Genomic DNA, 16,368 nt, shown 5'->3' on the forward strand with positions numbered 1-16,368 from the left:
ACCAATTTCAGAGGATTTTTTTTTTAAAGAACAAAATGCAATTCCAACTAGAATGTGAAGTCAACATAGCTCCTGCATGCACTCAAAGTTAAAGAAAAACTGCAAAAACATGTTGGAATGGTCATAGGTGAAAAAAAAATCCTATAGTTTAAAAAAGTTCAACTTGATCACAGAAGAAAAAAAAAGCTCAAAGCACTTCACGCATCTCTCCTGTGCTTCAAGCACAGGAGGGGCCGAGGTCAGAGGGCTGGCCGGCCTGTTACCTTTAAAATGATCTCAAAAGCAAAAGTACCCGTGAAGACGTAGTCCGCATAACCTAGTATCTGGAAGGGAAGCAAAGAGCGCAACCATTACTGCTGTGGCTACATGGTAGAGGGAGTCAAGGAGAAATGTGTTACCTTTAACAGGATTTCAACCGTAAAGATGGCTGTGAAGGCATAGTCAAAGTAGCCCAGTATCTGCAAGGCACAACACGCAGCAGTCAGAGCAAGGCACAACACACGGCAGGCAGCACAAGGCACACAGGCAAGCTGTGGCAGATCCTTGCCCAAGAGCAGAACCCCCAACTCACATTCAGAGGACCTTCTCCCAGGCAGGACAACCCGGCTTCTCCCATGGGAGAGTTGAGACATTCAAAAGGACCCATCTCGCCCACCCAAAGGTCGCCTTTATGACTTCCAAGGAATGTTGGGGAACGTTGCTTTCTTTACTCGCTTGGGCTGACTGGCTTCCCAGGCTCCTATCATGGCCCGTAGGGGCTTGTTTCTGAAAGTCCTGTGTTAATACCCTTCCCTCTGCATGGGATACCATTGGGTTGTAGCCCCTGATAAATGAGACTCACATACATTTTGCAGTTTCAAACTTGGCTGAATAAAATGCGCTGCCATGTATCTGTGCCTCATATTGGTGAAGAAATACGATCGGCGATGTCAGCGATGGAGCTGAGGATGCCAGCTGAGCACAAGGCCCCGGGGATCAATTCCCAGCACCACATGGCTACCATTTTTAATTTTTAAAACATAAATAAAAATGCTAATGGCATCAAAAGAAGTCTGAAAGTTCCCCATGTTCCTGTGGACCCCGGAAAATGTGATCATCAAGCGATCTCCCTAGCCCACCCACATATGCTGGGATGGCTCAGTCTGTGAATACGGTTTGCACTTAGTGTCTTTCTCCTGCCAGACTCTGTAAACTCTGCTCTCTCTCAAGGCTGATCCCTGCCATTCTGGGTCCATGCAAAGAATATACTGATGTAGCATTCCAATTTTTAGTATAGGCTGCTCTATCAGCATTCCTGAAAATGTCACCTATTATCTATAAAATCTTCTGAGCTCCTGATGCAAGGTTCTTGATTTCTTTCAGAGCCATGAAGACTCAGAATTAGGGCAAGTGGTCCAGGAACAAGAAGCTTACTAGTGTGCTGATAACCCTATGACTCTCAACCAGAAAGACAGCAGCCAAGACTACCAGTACACACTCCTGGGTGCTGAGCTCACAGATATGGTGTGCTGTGCTTTACTGCATCCTCCCGTCCATCTATCTATCTATCTATCTATCTATCTATCTATCTATCGCCTATGACACATGCATATACCACAGTATACATACAAAGGTCAGAGGACAACTTTTAGTTATCAGTTCTTTTCTTCTACCATCTGAGTCCCGGGAGTGATCTCAGGTGGTCAGCCATGATGGCAAGTACCTTTCCCTCCTGACCTATCTTACCAGCCCATCTATGATTTTGAAAGAACTGAAGATATCGATGTTGGAAGGAGACCATTTTGCCTAGCATGCGAGGGCAGGGGCATCTTCTCAGGCCACAAAGCCAGTCACAGGCAAAGAATCTGGTGGGTATAGTCCAGAGTCTGAGGGCTTTGTTGTCTCCTTGGTAGGAGCCACCACTGGAGCATGCATTGCCTCTCCTCCACAGAAGGGGGAGCTGTGCCTCTCTTCCACAGAAGTAGGGGAGCTCTCCTAAGAGGTGACCTTTTCCCAAACTCCCCATTTCTGGGCTCCTAGAAAATGCTAAGGCAGCTTTGCCTAACTGTGTATTTTCCAGTCAACTATCAGCCCCTGCCCCCACCTTTCCCTCATCCTCTCTTCCCACACTGAAAGTACCTGGCAGCCACACTTACATGGTACCCAGAGGCCAATCCAAGTTCTTAGACTTAAGTACTTTCCTCATGAAGCCTCTACTTCTCTTGTCACTAGAAACTCAGCTACTGTTAAAATGAAACACTGCAGTGTCATATAGCAGCAAAAGACAAGGAAAAACAAGAAAGTGAACACTGGGAAAGAGCCGATGACAAGAAGAAACAAATTAGCTCCTCACAGACTAACCTGCACTAGCCTGACAGTGACAACATGATTTGTCTCTAAACACCCTCCTGCCCTGTGCTTCATTTTTATGATGGAGCTCGGTGACAGACAGGTGTCCACTCCATTTAAATGCTAAATGAAGATGGCTTTGAGGATCTCTAATCAAAGCTGAGTCTGTGAGGATGGCCTGAGGCAGGCTCACTGTCTTCATCTTTACAGGGAAGCCACCTGAGCCAAAGGGAAAGTCCCTTCCACAGTCTCCTGAAAGCGTCCTTTCCTCATCAATAGGTTTGCCAGGAATTGGAAATGGGGAGCTATCACATGAAGGCGTGGTTACTGAGACAAAGCCGGGCCACTGATCTGCTGGCATAAGAGGTAGCCACATCTGAGGGCCTGTGCTCAAGCTGCCTCTCCCGGGCAGTGTCTTGGTAGCCAGCTGACACTGTCTTTCAAGACGCAGGTGTGATAGCCAACAGGCCCACGGCTGTCTGAATATATCTTTGGCATTTTCTTTTCTTTCTTTCTTTCTTTTTTTTTTTTTTTTTTTTGAGACAGGGTTTCTCTGTGTAGCCCTGGCTGTCCTGGAACTCACTCTGTAGACCAGGCTGGCCTCAAACTCAGAAATCCGCCTGCCTCTGCCTCCCAAGTGCTGGGATTAAAGGCGTGCGCCACCACCGCCTGGCTGGGCATTTTCTCAGTGGTGAGTTAGATGAACTTCTAGGGAAGAGATTCTGAAGCAAAGACTAATTTAGAGGCAAGTGTCTCCTAACAGTTACATCTGTGGCATTATCCTTAAGATGTGATGACGAGTGAATAATCATAAATTTAACTACTGCCTTTTGTTCCTCTCAACTTGGTCTCAGGTCTTCTCCCTGACCTGTGTCTCTCATCAGTGGAGTAGCTGAGTGGCCTTATGTAAATTACACATAGAAGGGAGCTTTCGCTAGCCCAAGGTCAGAGTTCCTGGACCTACATATGCTGGAGCAGGTTCATCTCCTCCCATTCAGACTCTAAAGAGCTATCAGTGTGCCTCTAATAGGGGACAGCAAACTCCAGAGTAAGAAGAAAAGAGCAAACAAGTCCCTGAAGACAGGAACAGTGGTACAGAGGCTTCTAATTAAGCAACTCCATTCGCTTTGTCCAGAGAAAGCAACCCCTGGTACCACATACAGTGAACACAGGAAGCTCTAGTCCCAGCTTCCCATGCTTGGGCCTGCTGTATAGATGTTCTCTGACACAGGCAGGCTGGGGCTGAGCCCAGGGTAGTCCCACCCTCATCCCCCCTCAGAGGCTTACGGTGTTGCGGAATGAGTGGCTACGGATGGGGTCCTCTGCGGCCAGGGCGGCGCTGCTCAGCATGATGAAGACCAGGATAAGGTTGGTGAAGATGTGGTGGTTAATGAGCTTGTGGCAACCCACACGGATCCTGTGGAGAGAAGCACCGGATGGATGGACCAAGTGGCAGACAAGGGCCCGAGCCTGCTGGAGTCCTCCAAGGTGTGAGGCTTCATCAGAGGAGAACAGGGAGAGGCTGGCCAGAGTCTAGGTTGTTCTTGTTTTCCACTCAGGATAAACAATATGGCCCACAATTTGTCCCACGAAGCCTACAGCCAGACTGTGGTATGAGCAGTTTTGTCCTAGGAACTCTACAGAGGCCATTCCATCCAGTCCTTACACATGGTTTACTGTCCCTCCAAAAGATGGAAGCTGGGAGTGGTATGGAGAGATGGCTCAGTGGTTAAGAACACTGGCTGCTCTTCAGAGGACCTGGGGTCAGTTCCCAGCATCTATACAACGACTCACAAACCTTCTATAATTCCAATCCCGGGGATGCAATGCCCTCTTCTGGCCTCTTTTGGCATTGCACATATGTAGTACGGACATATATGCAAGCAAGACACTCATACACATAAAAATAATTTAACAAATATGAGGAATCTGAGGTTCATAGCTACGAAGGAATGCTAAGGTAACAAAGCTACTAAGAAGCAGGGGTAGATTTCAAATCTAGACATGTCTATCCCTAATTTTTCCTACCACAGCTTAAAACCTGACTCATGAAAGGAAACTGGGCCAAATTAAGTCTCTTGAGTAACTACACAACAAACTACAACCCAGCTACTAACTGGAGGCCTAACTTAGGAAGACAATGCTGTAACAAATGGCTGAGCCCCAGCCAATCACCAGCTGCCAACCAACAAAACCACGCTCAAGTAAGGCCCGGGTGGTGCTGTAGCCAGACAGGCTGCTTCTCCCCCATTCCAGAGTTCTGTCAGTGATGCTCTCGCCACGCTGCAGCTCATGGAACGCTTGCCTTCTGCTCTTGGGACTGCTCCTCTGTGAGTCATTCTGTGCTTTCCTAAACGCTGTCAAATGTAATCTGACCAAAGATTTTTAAAGCAACAGAATGGGACACAGTCCCATCTTTGTCTGCTGAGCGGCTGTTTTACAAATATGACCTGTAGAAGTGAGAGTTGAAGTCTCCGGCTGTCTGGAAAGTTTGTTATAAATGTCCTATTCTTAGCACACTTATGACTTTTGTTTATTCTCTGTCTTTCTCCCTCTCCCTCACGTGTGTGTGTGTGTGTGTGTGTGTGTGTGTGTGTGAGCACACAGGCCACAGTGTACAAAAGACAACTTTTGAGAGTCAGTTCTCTCTGTTCACACGGGCCCATATCATATGAAAGGATCACACGTGAGCTGCCAGGCTTGGTGGCAAGCACCTTTACCCACTGAGCCCATAAAGTGGTTCATATTCTTATTCAACAGTTGATCTACAACAAGTAGTCCTTAGAAGCCAATGGAACTTTGCCTTGTCGTTTGTTCACATGCAAGGATCTCATTGTGTCATGTGATGGGCTTCTTACTGAATCCTGAAACCCTGGGAAGCAAGGAGGACCACTGTGTCTTTCAACCAGATCCAAGTCTTTCATGATGGCTCTCAGGACCTATCAGAACCTCTCCTTCTTCCCGAGGTCCCATGGGGCTGGGTTACAGCATCCTTATTCTCAATATTCAGATTCAAAAGTTTTCTTTGGTTGGCTGCTCTCATTGCTTGGACTAAAGAATATGGATGGGCTTTGACTTTGGAAAAACACCTTTTCATTTTCAAAACTAAGAGACACCTTTATAGGATGGTGACCCCTCAGTCCAGGTCTCACATCGTGTGGTTGCTCAGTGTTGTGTACTTCCTGGAAGGCTTGTACACTGCAGTAGCTGGGTCTGGGGGCAGGGATGTTCTTGACTTCTGGGAAAACAGACCCATTCCTTCCATACACATATACATGCCATGAACGGCATCAGTAACAGTTCACAGCCTTTTCAGGTTTTGTTTGTTTATTTGTTTGCTTGTTTGTGAGGATGTTCAGTGAGGAGCTATAGAAAGAGCATCAGCGTTAGCCAGATCATTCAGCAGGTAAAGATTTATATGAAGCCTGACAATTCCAGAATCAACAACCAAACCCATAAAGTTGCCACTAGCCTCTCTGTGCAGGGTGGCACATGTGTCCCACCTCTCTATGCATGGTGGCACATGTGTTCTTCTGTCATTCATTCACTCACAGTACCAACAAATTAATCTTGTAAAAGATCATGAAACTCTCATGTTTCATGGCCTCCAACCTGCCTTGATTTCCACCTGAGTCTCCCTGGGGCCTGTGAATTACACAGTGTTCCTCTCTGACAGCCAAGAACTACTTCTGCAGTTCTTCTAGAAACCTTCCCAGGAGCTGCCCACCCCCCCCCACCTCCCCCCCTCCCGGCAGCTCACTTAATCCCAGATGATTTAAACCTAGAAACCAGCTAGTAAATAGATTTCTTCCTCTCAGTCTGTGAGTCATTACCATGTTCCTGGTAAGCACCTTATCATTTTAATATGAGGAATGCTATTTTAAGCACAGTATCATTGTGCTAAATCAAATGCTTATAGCATATAAAGCATCATGAGCAATACCATAAAACTCAACAGGGGGAAGAAAAGCTCCTAAATGGGACCTGAAGTCGATGTGCAGAATCTGCTTGAAGGATTCACATTCCATGGAGCATCTTAACACAAGATCCATGTGTTAAGAAAGGATCCTAGCATGGTCAGTGTACCCATGTACACAACAGGAGAGCCACGGGCCCTCCCAGAATGTCTTATTGAGCTAGACACTCTCCTGTAGTTGTTACCATGTGGCATCTGTGAGGGCAGGGATTCTAGAGCAGGCTCTTCCCGGGACTCTGTTGTATCCCCAAGGGAACAGGACACTTCCTCAGGGCTGAATGATTGGCAAAGGCAAGGAGGAGGAGGAGAGCTTAAGGGGCCCTGTAGGTCCAGGAACATTCAGGATCAGAAGTGGGTTGTGAACTACTTTTCTTTACTCCACCCCAACCACCCTTAAGAGTCACTGGAGAGAGACACCAGCGAAGGGACTAGGAAGAGGGTATTTACGGGTTGGTCTTGCTAAGAATGAAGAACGCGCTTCCTTCGGGGATGGGTGCAATTTTCTCCTTCATGTTCAACTCTGAGATTCTTCGAGGACGGGGACCAGCAGGAACTTCGGGCTCATCCTCTTCCTCCTCCTCTTCCTCTTCACCTACTTTAAATGGAACAGTTTTTTGTAGGCGTGAAAGATTGCATATGGGTTTAAATTATTGTTGTCAACTTTGCATTAAAATGTGCCTTAAAATTTAACAACATCCCCTGCTTCCACCAACTAAAACAACCTCTCTTTTTATTCAGATTATGGCTTCCATGTGCATGGGGGTGGGACATGCTCCTGTCTAGTATGCTTAGCTATGAGATATGGAAGGAGGCATCTTCCGGGGCACAATATGGCTGTAGTCATAGGTGAGACTCTCACTGCCAACCCCAGCAGCTGGCTCTTTCCCTACAACCCCGCTGCTCAGTTTTAGTCTAAAAAACTTGGATTTTGAGTCACAGGCATGCTTGCCTTTGGGCTTCGACATCCCATAGCTATTGTTCAAGCAAAAGCTAAGCCTGCCTGTCCCTCTTCCCCCTCTGCCTCCTGGAAATTGAGTTCATCTGAGCTGCCTGTGACTTTAGGGAAGCACAGAGCTAACTGTTCTCCAAGACAATGGGGCCAACAGCCTTGGTGGCTTCAGCTGTGTGACACCCTCCACTCCATATCAAACTGAGAGTCCTTCTGGGCCTCTGGGCCCCATATACCTGGAACATCACAGGGTGGATAAGGGTCCTTATCTTCAGCCTCTTCCTGATAATCATCAATTGTAACCTAGGAAAACAGAGATGGAAGGCTGACTTGATCAACTTCAGAAGGCCAAAGCCAGAGGACTAGCCTTCCATTCAGCAGCATGAAGGTTCTTACACACACATGTGCATCCACACAGAGATAGTAATTGGAGATTCTCCTTCATCCAGAAGGCAAGAGATAAGCCACCACTCAGGACACGGTTAGTGGGTGCTGGAGATTGCCATCCCAGGGCAGGCACACACACTGTGTGATAACCACATTTAGATTCCCGTCTCTCAACTAGACTGTGAGCTCCATGGAGATAGTCTAGTGTTTGCCATGCAACTGCCACTCAGCATTTATCAATTCAATGAACAAACACATCACAGAAATATCCAACACTGTCATAGGTATGATTAAGCCTGCTGGTGCAGCCTTGAAGCTTCCTAGACCACCTGGATTCTTCAGTTATCTCTGGGACAGAGATGGTCTACTAAAACCCCTGATTTTAATACCCACTAAGAAGATAGTGACATAGCTGTGACCATGGGTTATGCCTGACTGTTGGGAGCTGACTTTAGTAGAAAGCGGCTAGATCAACTTTGCAGCCATCTGGAACCATATACCCTGATGAAAGACTTGGTTTTCAAAAGCCTATAACAGCTGAAGCACACTGTGATAAATATATTGTTTATCCCACATAGCTTGTTTTGCTGTTTAGTGACCTCAGCTGTATGGTGCATGTGGTAAAATGTTTTCACCTGTATTCTCCTGCTTGTGTTTATAAATACCCCAGATTTTTTTTTTTCAATAAATGAGATGGAAGGAGGAGACGGGACGAGACTTAAGACCTGATCACACACTCTGTCTTGTCTCCATTCTTCGCGTCGCTTGCCCCATCAGCCCCACTCTCTCTCTTGACCAGAGCACTTAGCCCCAAAGCATTGAAGCTGAATGTGGGCCTCAACACCTGACCACACAGTTGCAACTCAAAACAAAACCGGCAAACAGTCCATCACTCAGATAGCCACATCCTATGGTGAAATGTTGGTTAGTCAGCTCCTTATCTAACTCAGAATCCCATGTCTATGTGGTCAGCTCTACTTTTCACAGCAAAATATCACACTCAAGACACTTTCACAGTATAAGTGATAGAGCGAGGGAGACACTGCAACAGAATCATTTTGAAACCAAGGGAAGTTATCTTGGGAAAGATACCTTGTTGTCACTGTTGGCTATCTGGTTGACTTCTGGTTTGTTGTTCTTTTTGTTTTCTAGGCTTTCTTTTCTATAGAGAAAAGAACACAAGAAACCAATGTTATGCATTCAAGTGCTAACCAGGGTTCTGAAGCAGCCGTGATAGATGAAGGACCAGAATCCAACTGGAAACACTTAGGCTAAGAGTACAATGTAACCCAAACTCAGAGCTTCCTGTTCACCTCATGCAATGAAGCCCTGAGTCACACAGATCACCTCATTAAAATTCCCAGCCGGGAGCTAATCAGCATTGAATGCATCACTTAATTTATGACACTAAAATTAACTGCAGTGATTCTTTAAGCACAGGGATGTGTGACTTCCATTCTTGCTCGGAGGATGAGAGCCAAGGGCTTGGCTCCTAGCCAAGAGTCCCTTCTCTTCAGCTGATACCACATGGTCACCCATAATCACTGCAAAGCAGCAGTAAGGAACCTGAGCTCTTGGGAAGCGTGTCTGTGTCCCCAGCACCCCTCAGGACATACGGCTGGGCACTCCTAGCATCTCTGAGCAAATGCCTCCGTGAACGTGAGGTTACCTGGCTATTTTTTTCCTCTCCTTTTCTTCAGCTTCCTCTTTCTGAGCAGTGTTCAGACTTTCAGCATCAGCCAAATTGTCTACGGCAATGGCCAAGAAGACGTTCAGCAGGATATCTAGTTCGAAAATCTTAAGGGTACAACACGTTTTAAAGGCAGCTACATCTAGTTGATAATGCTGTTGTCACGCTCCTCTGCTCATACAGGCTGGCAGTGGGTGACTGTCCTTAGCACGGCACTCAACTTGGTACAACTGGAGAACTTGGTAAAATCCCACTTTAAAACACAAGTGAAAAGCACAGAAACCAATGCAGGGTCTCCTGAATATCCACAGAGATCCATGGAAAGGTACACTTTTATCATCACCTTGCTTGAATACTGCTATACACTCACGAAGCACACTGTGTTTTGTTTTCTTTGAAAGCATGAGTGATTCCATGGCAAACCAGATGCCTTCAAAGGCCACGAATGATCAACCTGATAATCTCATCTCACAATATAGTAGGAGGCTTGCTCCTCTAACATGGCCGCCAGAGCCTACTCTTTACTACACAGATGACTGCTATAAATGGCAAGCTAGATCTCTGCCAGAGGAGGCCAGGCTGTGTTCTAAAGGCTCCACTGTAGCTAGACTGTGGCTGACCATGGTTTTTGTAAGTGACAATGTATCAAGTGAATAAGCTTTTATGTTTTTAAAATGATAACATTGCTTGTGATGTTTTCTAGAATTTTTAGAAAAATGTTTTCTTAACAAGACTATCAAGTCAAGAGATGTGGTTCTTCCTTACTTGCTATTTAAGAACACCAAGAAGTCCAGGGATCTGAGGGGAATCCGTGTGTTTTACGGTTGTTTCCCTAAGCCTGATGCACAGCCTACAGCGGGGCCATGGGAGAGGACCAGCAGACTGTGGCCCCGTATGCCCTGTGAATTAGAAACTTCCATGTGGGCTGCTGTACACATCCATCAGTGAAAGCTACCAAGGGCCTAATAGCAATATTGTTGTGAGGAGGACACAACAAGATTACGTCTAATTCTAGTCAATACTTTCAAAAGGACTTGATGTAACTGGGTGAGTTACATCAACAGTTAGAAAAACCATCCGCTAGCATGGGAAACCTAGAAACTCTTCTGAGAGGCTTTGCAATGGTGACTTGGACAGTTGTCTGCACTGGGAACAGCTGTGTCAAGCATGTATCTCAATAGACCCCATGAAGAAATAACTCCATCTCCGGCCTTGCAATGACAGTAAACTTGTGCGAAGTTGAGTCAAATCTGGATCAGTTTGCTACCTGCATTCAGAGGCATGACCCAGACTTCTTGACCAGGGCATTGTGTGAATTCATTCAGAAATATCTACAGAGCACCATGGGCAGGCCAGCCCCTGTTGGGTACTGGGGATTTAGGAGGACACAAGAGACAATGCAGTATAACTTCCAGCTGGAGACAGGAAACATAAGCAACTCCTGAAGGCTTTCATATGGTGGCATATGCTACAGAGCACTTTAACATGGAGGGACGGCAGGGAGCAGTCAGCAGTCTCAAGCCTAGCACTCAGTGTGACTACAGTAAAACCATCTACTTGACAAATGTCCTCAGGGGCCACTATGCACCCTCTTACCAAGAAACATGCAAACACAGAAAAGGAGACTCCAGGCCCATGAAGCTGTCATCTGGTTGGGGGAGGCATCCACCACAGTTCCGGTGGACAGTAGACTCCACACATAGCCAACAGATACAGATAAAATCTGAGGGGGATTCAGAGGTCAGTGAGCTCATCTCTAAGTAGGAAGAAAAGGGCAGAGGATCTCTCTGGAGGACAGGATACTAGAATTGAGCCCAGGGACTCAAGAGATGTGGTAGACGTGCTAAGATTGAGTTTTCCCGGACATCTCACAGCATTAAACACTGTCTCTAAGGACAACAGGGCAGGCTAGCCCTAGGCTTTCTATACTGAAGAAAGTTCACCAAAAGTGCTAAAGAAGACTGAGAGGGATGAGCTCCAGGGGTCTGGACCATTAGGGAGCCACTCATAGTCGGACGTTTTAAATCAGAAGTGTGGAGAGCATGAGGTCTTCTTGTCTGGACTCATGCTCATTCACCAGTTACATTACAAAGACTCTTCGTATGGTAGGTCTTGTGTTAGGCATGGAGAAGGCAGAGTTAAAACTGACACAACAGGCAAATATTACAAGACTTGAAGGGGCTGGTGGCGGTGAACAAAATGGCCCCCAGCAGCCAACTGCAGGAGTCTCAGCAGGGAAGAGGAATCAGACATGCCAGAGGAAAGATGTACAGCATGGTATAGACAGGTGAGCAAAGCGAGACTTGGACAAACCATCAGTGGCTCGTCACTGCTCACGGGGAGACACGGATGTAGCCCTAGCCTCCCAGTGATGACAACATAATCTTCAGGCTTCCCGGCTTGTCCTGTATACAGACATGACACTACACTCGTGGTCTACTGGCACCAGTTTAAGCACTGCTATCTTCAGGCATGACTCATACTACACAGCTCCCATCTGCCTTGCGGATAAAAAGTCGGCATGGAGCTAACTAGGGAAAGGCATTCATCTTCCTTAGCCCACAGCTGCTTCCGTCGCCACCACAAACACAGGGAGAGTCAGAAGAAACAAGACAGTGATGGCGACCACACAGTCCCAGTGGGTCCAAAGGATACAGTTACCACAGATGAAAAGGATGATGAAGTAGATACAGACAATCATTCCGGAAGAGGACGGGCCTCCATAGGCCATGATGCCATCATACATCACCGCATTCCAGTCTTCGCCTGTCAGGATCTGAGAAGATGAGGGTGGAGTCAGACAGCAGGCAGAAGCCTCAGACCACAGCTGCCCTGCCCGAGCTCCTCGGCTAAGGCTAACTCCCACCTCAGGGCCTAGAGAGGCCCAGCTCACAGTGAAACTAATCTATCTGTTATCCTGTTAAAACTTCAATACATTGTTTGAGTTTTTTCAAGTAAGAGTATTTCTTCTAGTTTCTATCCTCTCCCTAGAGAGCAACTGACCTTGGTACCTACCTGTCTGGCACCTTCACTATAGATTAAAGTCCACAGACAAACATAAACATAGAGAAACAGGACACTGGTGTATTCTTGATCTTTTTAAGCATAAAGTATAGCATATTTCTACAACTGGCTTTTGTCTTCGTTCAGTGATGTTTCTGAAGACCGTGACTGAGTAGGTTCTTCTCACTCATTTTACTCCATACGTAGTATTCCACATAGCTGACGTACTGCAGAGACGGGGAATTTCTCTGTGCTTTCTCAGAGCAGGGCATTTGGTCCTGTGCAAGTGTATAAACTATCTCAAGAGTAGATATAATCAGTTTCAAATGAAATCTTCTCTAATGATGATTCCATTCTGAAATCCAACTAGACAAATATAGACAACACTTTTTTTTAAATGCTATCCCCCTGAGAAGAAAGATTCTTTAATTTCTATCCAGACAAGAATCAAACAGCAACTGGGTAGATAATTAGAAAAGTGGCTCTTGACTTTATTCCTGATAAAACTACAAAGAGAAGCCATTTTACCTGTCAGGCTGGAAGCAATCAGGAAATACAAACACCCAGCTCAACAAAGGGAAGAGGCATGGTGGCCTCCACGCTGCTGCCTGAGAGTGAGTGGGTCTCAGTATAAGTAGAACATTGTTAGAGGTCGCAAGTCAGAGCAAGGCCCCTTTCCCAGCAGTTCCACACAGAGGGCATGTCTGAGACATCTAGTCTCCGACACGTGCCTAGTGTAGCTTTTGTATTCAGTTCCACCCTCTGGAGCACTGTTTATAAGAGCAAGAGCAAGCAATAGCTCAACACTCATCAGTGAGGCACTGGTCACAGAAACAACCATGACCTACACCACAGAAGGGGGCTGGGTTGGAAGAGTGGTATAGATAAGAGGCCAGTAAAGTAGCAGCTACCCCCAAACACACCTACAGTCTGTGATGTGTTTAGAAGGAAAGTGTAACCTTTTGTGGACCAAGTAGGGTAGCCCATCTCTTACAGATGAAAAGAAACTAAAGCAAGATGCCAGACAGCGAGTGGAGTTGGCCACTCTCTGTACAGGCTCACCATAGGTGAGCAGGTAAGACGATTCTCACCTGTGAGCAAACACCTATCTAACATCACTCAGGAAACTGGTGGCAGTAGTTACCACCCAAAGGAAGTGATTAGTGGCTGGGTGGGAGGATTGCCAGTTTGTATCTTTTTATAACGTTTAAGGTTTGTGTCTTATGAATACATTACGAGAAAAACTGCACAAGAGTTTCCTCAAAGAAATAAGGAAAACCAGTAACTAACAAGAAACCATGATTTTAAAATAAGACCATAGTTTATCATGGGTTTCAAACCCTGGGGTATGACTTCACTGGAGTTGCTTAACTGATCATGGGGTTATAAAAAATCCTGGCAAAAGTTGGAGATTTCAGAACATACAGCAAGCAAAAATGAATTCAAATCAAACCTTTAATGAGGCTGAGATGTTCCTGGCAGCACTGGTCCATGATGGCACAATGTCCCCGCAGCCTTGGATAGGGACTCTCAGCTACCCACTTAGCACTGTGCATGCTCTCACACCATACAACGGCAGCAGGCCCTGCCTGAACTCTCTTGGCTTGGGCTGCCGACTACTGTATGTTATGAACACTTTTACTGCACAGTCTAAGTTTTCTGTGCTTATGAAACACATGGACTTAATTACACAGAACAAAGGCTTGCATCATTTACCTATCATACATAGTTCCTCACAGGTAGTGATCAGATTACCCCATCTTTGGACTGGATTGTGCTTAAATAAACTTGTAAAATAAATTACAGTTGGAGATTGGAGCAGAATTTCCAATGATTTCTGAAGGCCTTAAGCACACTTCTGCTGTTTGGCACGCATTTATGGAAAGTGGCATTCTAGGAGTGAGGATTGTAAATTCAAAATATTGATAAATTGAAAAATTATGAATGAGCTCAGCATCTTTTAGTGTCCAGCCAAGATCCACCTGTGTGTGTGCACGTGCACATGTGCATGTGGGTGTGTTATGTATCTGTAACATTCACATGGTGTATATCCCAGTGTAGGTGAGACATCAGTGTTGGGTGTCTTCCCTGGTCACTCTTCACTGTGTGTTTTGCTATGGAGTCTCTGACTGAACCTGGCTGGAGCTCACCAAACTGGTCAGGTTGCTTCTGCTCTGTTAGCCTCCCCAACGCTGGGATTACAAAAATGAACTGCCACACCCAGCTCCTTATGCAGATCCTGGGGACCCAAACCTGAGTCTTCATGTGTGGCAGATGCTTACCAACCCTCCCATCCCCAAGACTTAACTATTTATCGTATGCATTAGCACAGGTATGCTCTTTAAATTTTAAGGTTTATTTTTATTTTTTTATTTTTAATTTGTGTGTGGGTGTGTAAGAAACAGAGAGATAGAAAGAAAGTGTATATGTGTGTATGTGAGTGTGTATATGTGTGTTTAGGCACTAAGTTTTTTTTCATCTTTATGATTCATTACCAGTAAATGTTCGATTTGTATATACTCAAATGCATGCATACACCAATATACATAACATTATAAAAATCTTCTCGGGTAAAAAAAAAAATGGTTGCAAGCAGCAAAATGTTTAAGTAATCCTGGCCTATAGTAGTAATTCTATGCATCTCAAATGACAGTGTGACATACCTTTGAGATCATTCTCTCTATACTCTGTCCCTTCAGAAAAGGATTAGTGATTTATCAAAGTCACAGCATCAAGGACAGAAAAAACTACTGTATTACCCATGATGCTCTGCCTCTGCAGCAGGACTAGATTTTTGCTGGTCACATGTGAAAACTGGGAGGTGGGAGGGAGTAGGTGGGTACCACTGTAAACTGTTCTGTGAGGTTCTTCCAGGGCAGGGGCTGAAAGCATGAACGGAGGGTTCAGTGTACCCCAGCCCATGGGTAGCACTGTCTCTCGTGTGCCACTCTTCCAGTGGCAAGACCTCTACGAGACACTGTCAGAGGCCCCGCCATACAATCAGCTTCGGAGCCTGTACCCTCACTCCAGGAAAAGAGCAGAGGCAGGCACAGCCCCTACCACCCAGACTCCTCTGACTACACATCAAGACAGCCTAGCTGCTCTTTCAAAATTCACTTCTTGGCTCGAGTCTATTGTAACTAGGATGGCAAACATGCCTTGCAATTTAAGAGAGCCAACAAACAAACTAGTGAATAACAAGAAGATGTTAGAGCTTTATTTCCCAGAGCTCTCACAAAACCAAACAAAAAGTGTTTTGGTTTGTCTTCTTGTCATACAAACAGGTGGCTGGAAGTTGCCATCAAATGAGTAAGTTACATGATGCAAAATTGTCCAGAGGACCATGGGGCTGAAGTGATTGATAAGATGGAATCTTTGTGCCTTGCTAAGCTCTGGGCAGACCCAAGCAAGCAAGGGCTCTGGCTCTCTGGCTCCTGCTCACAGACGGTGCTTCCAGGGTGTGGGAAGGTGGGAGGGCTCACCTGGAACACAGTCAGGAGTGCCTGAGGAAAGTTGTCAAAGGTGCTGCGCTTGGTTTGAGTCTCATCAAAATTAAACTTCCCACCGAACAGCTGCATCCCCAGCAAGGAGAAGATGATGATGAAGAGGAAGAGAAGCAGCAGCAGGGAGGCGATGGACTTCATGGAGTTTAGCAAGGATGCCACTAAGTTGCTCAGGGAAGTCCAGTGCCTGAGAGTCAAGAGGAGGGAGGGGGTAAGGCCAGAGTCCTGCGAGGGAGGGAACAGCCGAGCAAATGCCAGCATGCCCATGTCTTTACCTGGTCACTTTGAAGATCCTCAGGAGGCGCACACACCGGAACACAGAGACCCCCAGGGGAGACATGAGTTCCAGTTCCACCAGGATGGTTTCCGTGATCCCCCCACATACCACAAAGCAATCGAAGCGGTTGAAGAGGGAGACAAAGTAAGCCTGGAGGCCCAGGCTGTACATCTTCACCAGCATCTCACAGGTGAACAAGGCCAAGAGGACTTTGTTCGCGATATCTGGAAAGACAAGGGGCAGGCGCGCTCTGAG

At 46.2% G+C, this 16,368-nt stretch overlaps 1 protein-coding gene across 20 annotated transcripts in view; it reads right to left on the reverse strand.

The window, feature by feature from the left end:
* Cacna1d (calcium voltage-gated channel subunit alpha1 D) overlaps window positions 1-16,368 on the reverse strand; it is a 428,745-nt gene that overhangs the window by 65,903 nt on the left and 346,474 nt on the right. For 19 of the 20 annotated variants that reach the window (XM_076931328.1, XM_076931317.1, XM_076931314.1 and 16 more), the window contains 9 exons: window positions 16,112-16,337; window positions 15,816-16,023; window positions 11,986-12,106; window positions 9,310-9,424; window positions 8,733-8,802; window positions 7,490-7,556; window positions 6,752-6,899; window positions 3,616-3,745; window positions 399-458 (listed from right to left, as the gene is read on the reverse strand). In XM_076931328.1, coding sequence (XP_076787443.1) covers window positions 399-458; window positions 3,616-3,745; window positions 6,752-6,899; window positions 7,490-7,556; window positions 8,733-8,802; window positions 9,310-9,424; window positions 11,986-12,106; window positions 15,816-16,023; window positions 16,112-16,337 — 1,145 coding nt within the window. The remainder of the gene's footprint in view (window positions 1-398; window positions 459-3,615; window positions 3,746-6,751; window positions 6,900-7,489; window positions 7,557-8,732; window positions 8,803-9,309; window positions 9,425-11,985; window positions 12,107-15,815; window positions 16,024-16,111; window positions 16,338-16,368) is intronic. The other variant, XM_076931316.1, reaches the window with a different exon arrangement.

This window comes from Arvicanthis niloticus, chromosome 3 (genome assembly GCF_011762505.2).
Source record: "Arvicanthis niloticus isolate mArvNil1 chromosome 3, mArvNil1.pat.X, whole genome shotgun sequence".
In the NCBI taxonomy this organism is placed as follows: domain Eukaryota; kingdom Metazoa; phylum Chordata; class Mammalia; order Rodentia; family Muridae; genus Arvicanthis; species Arvicanthis niloticus.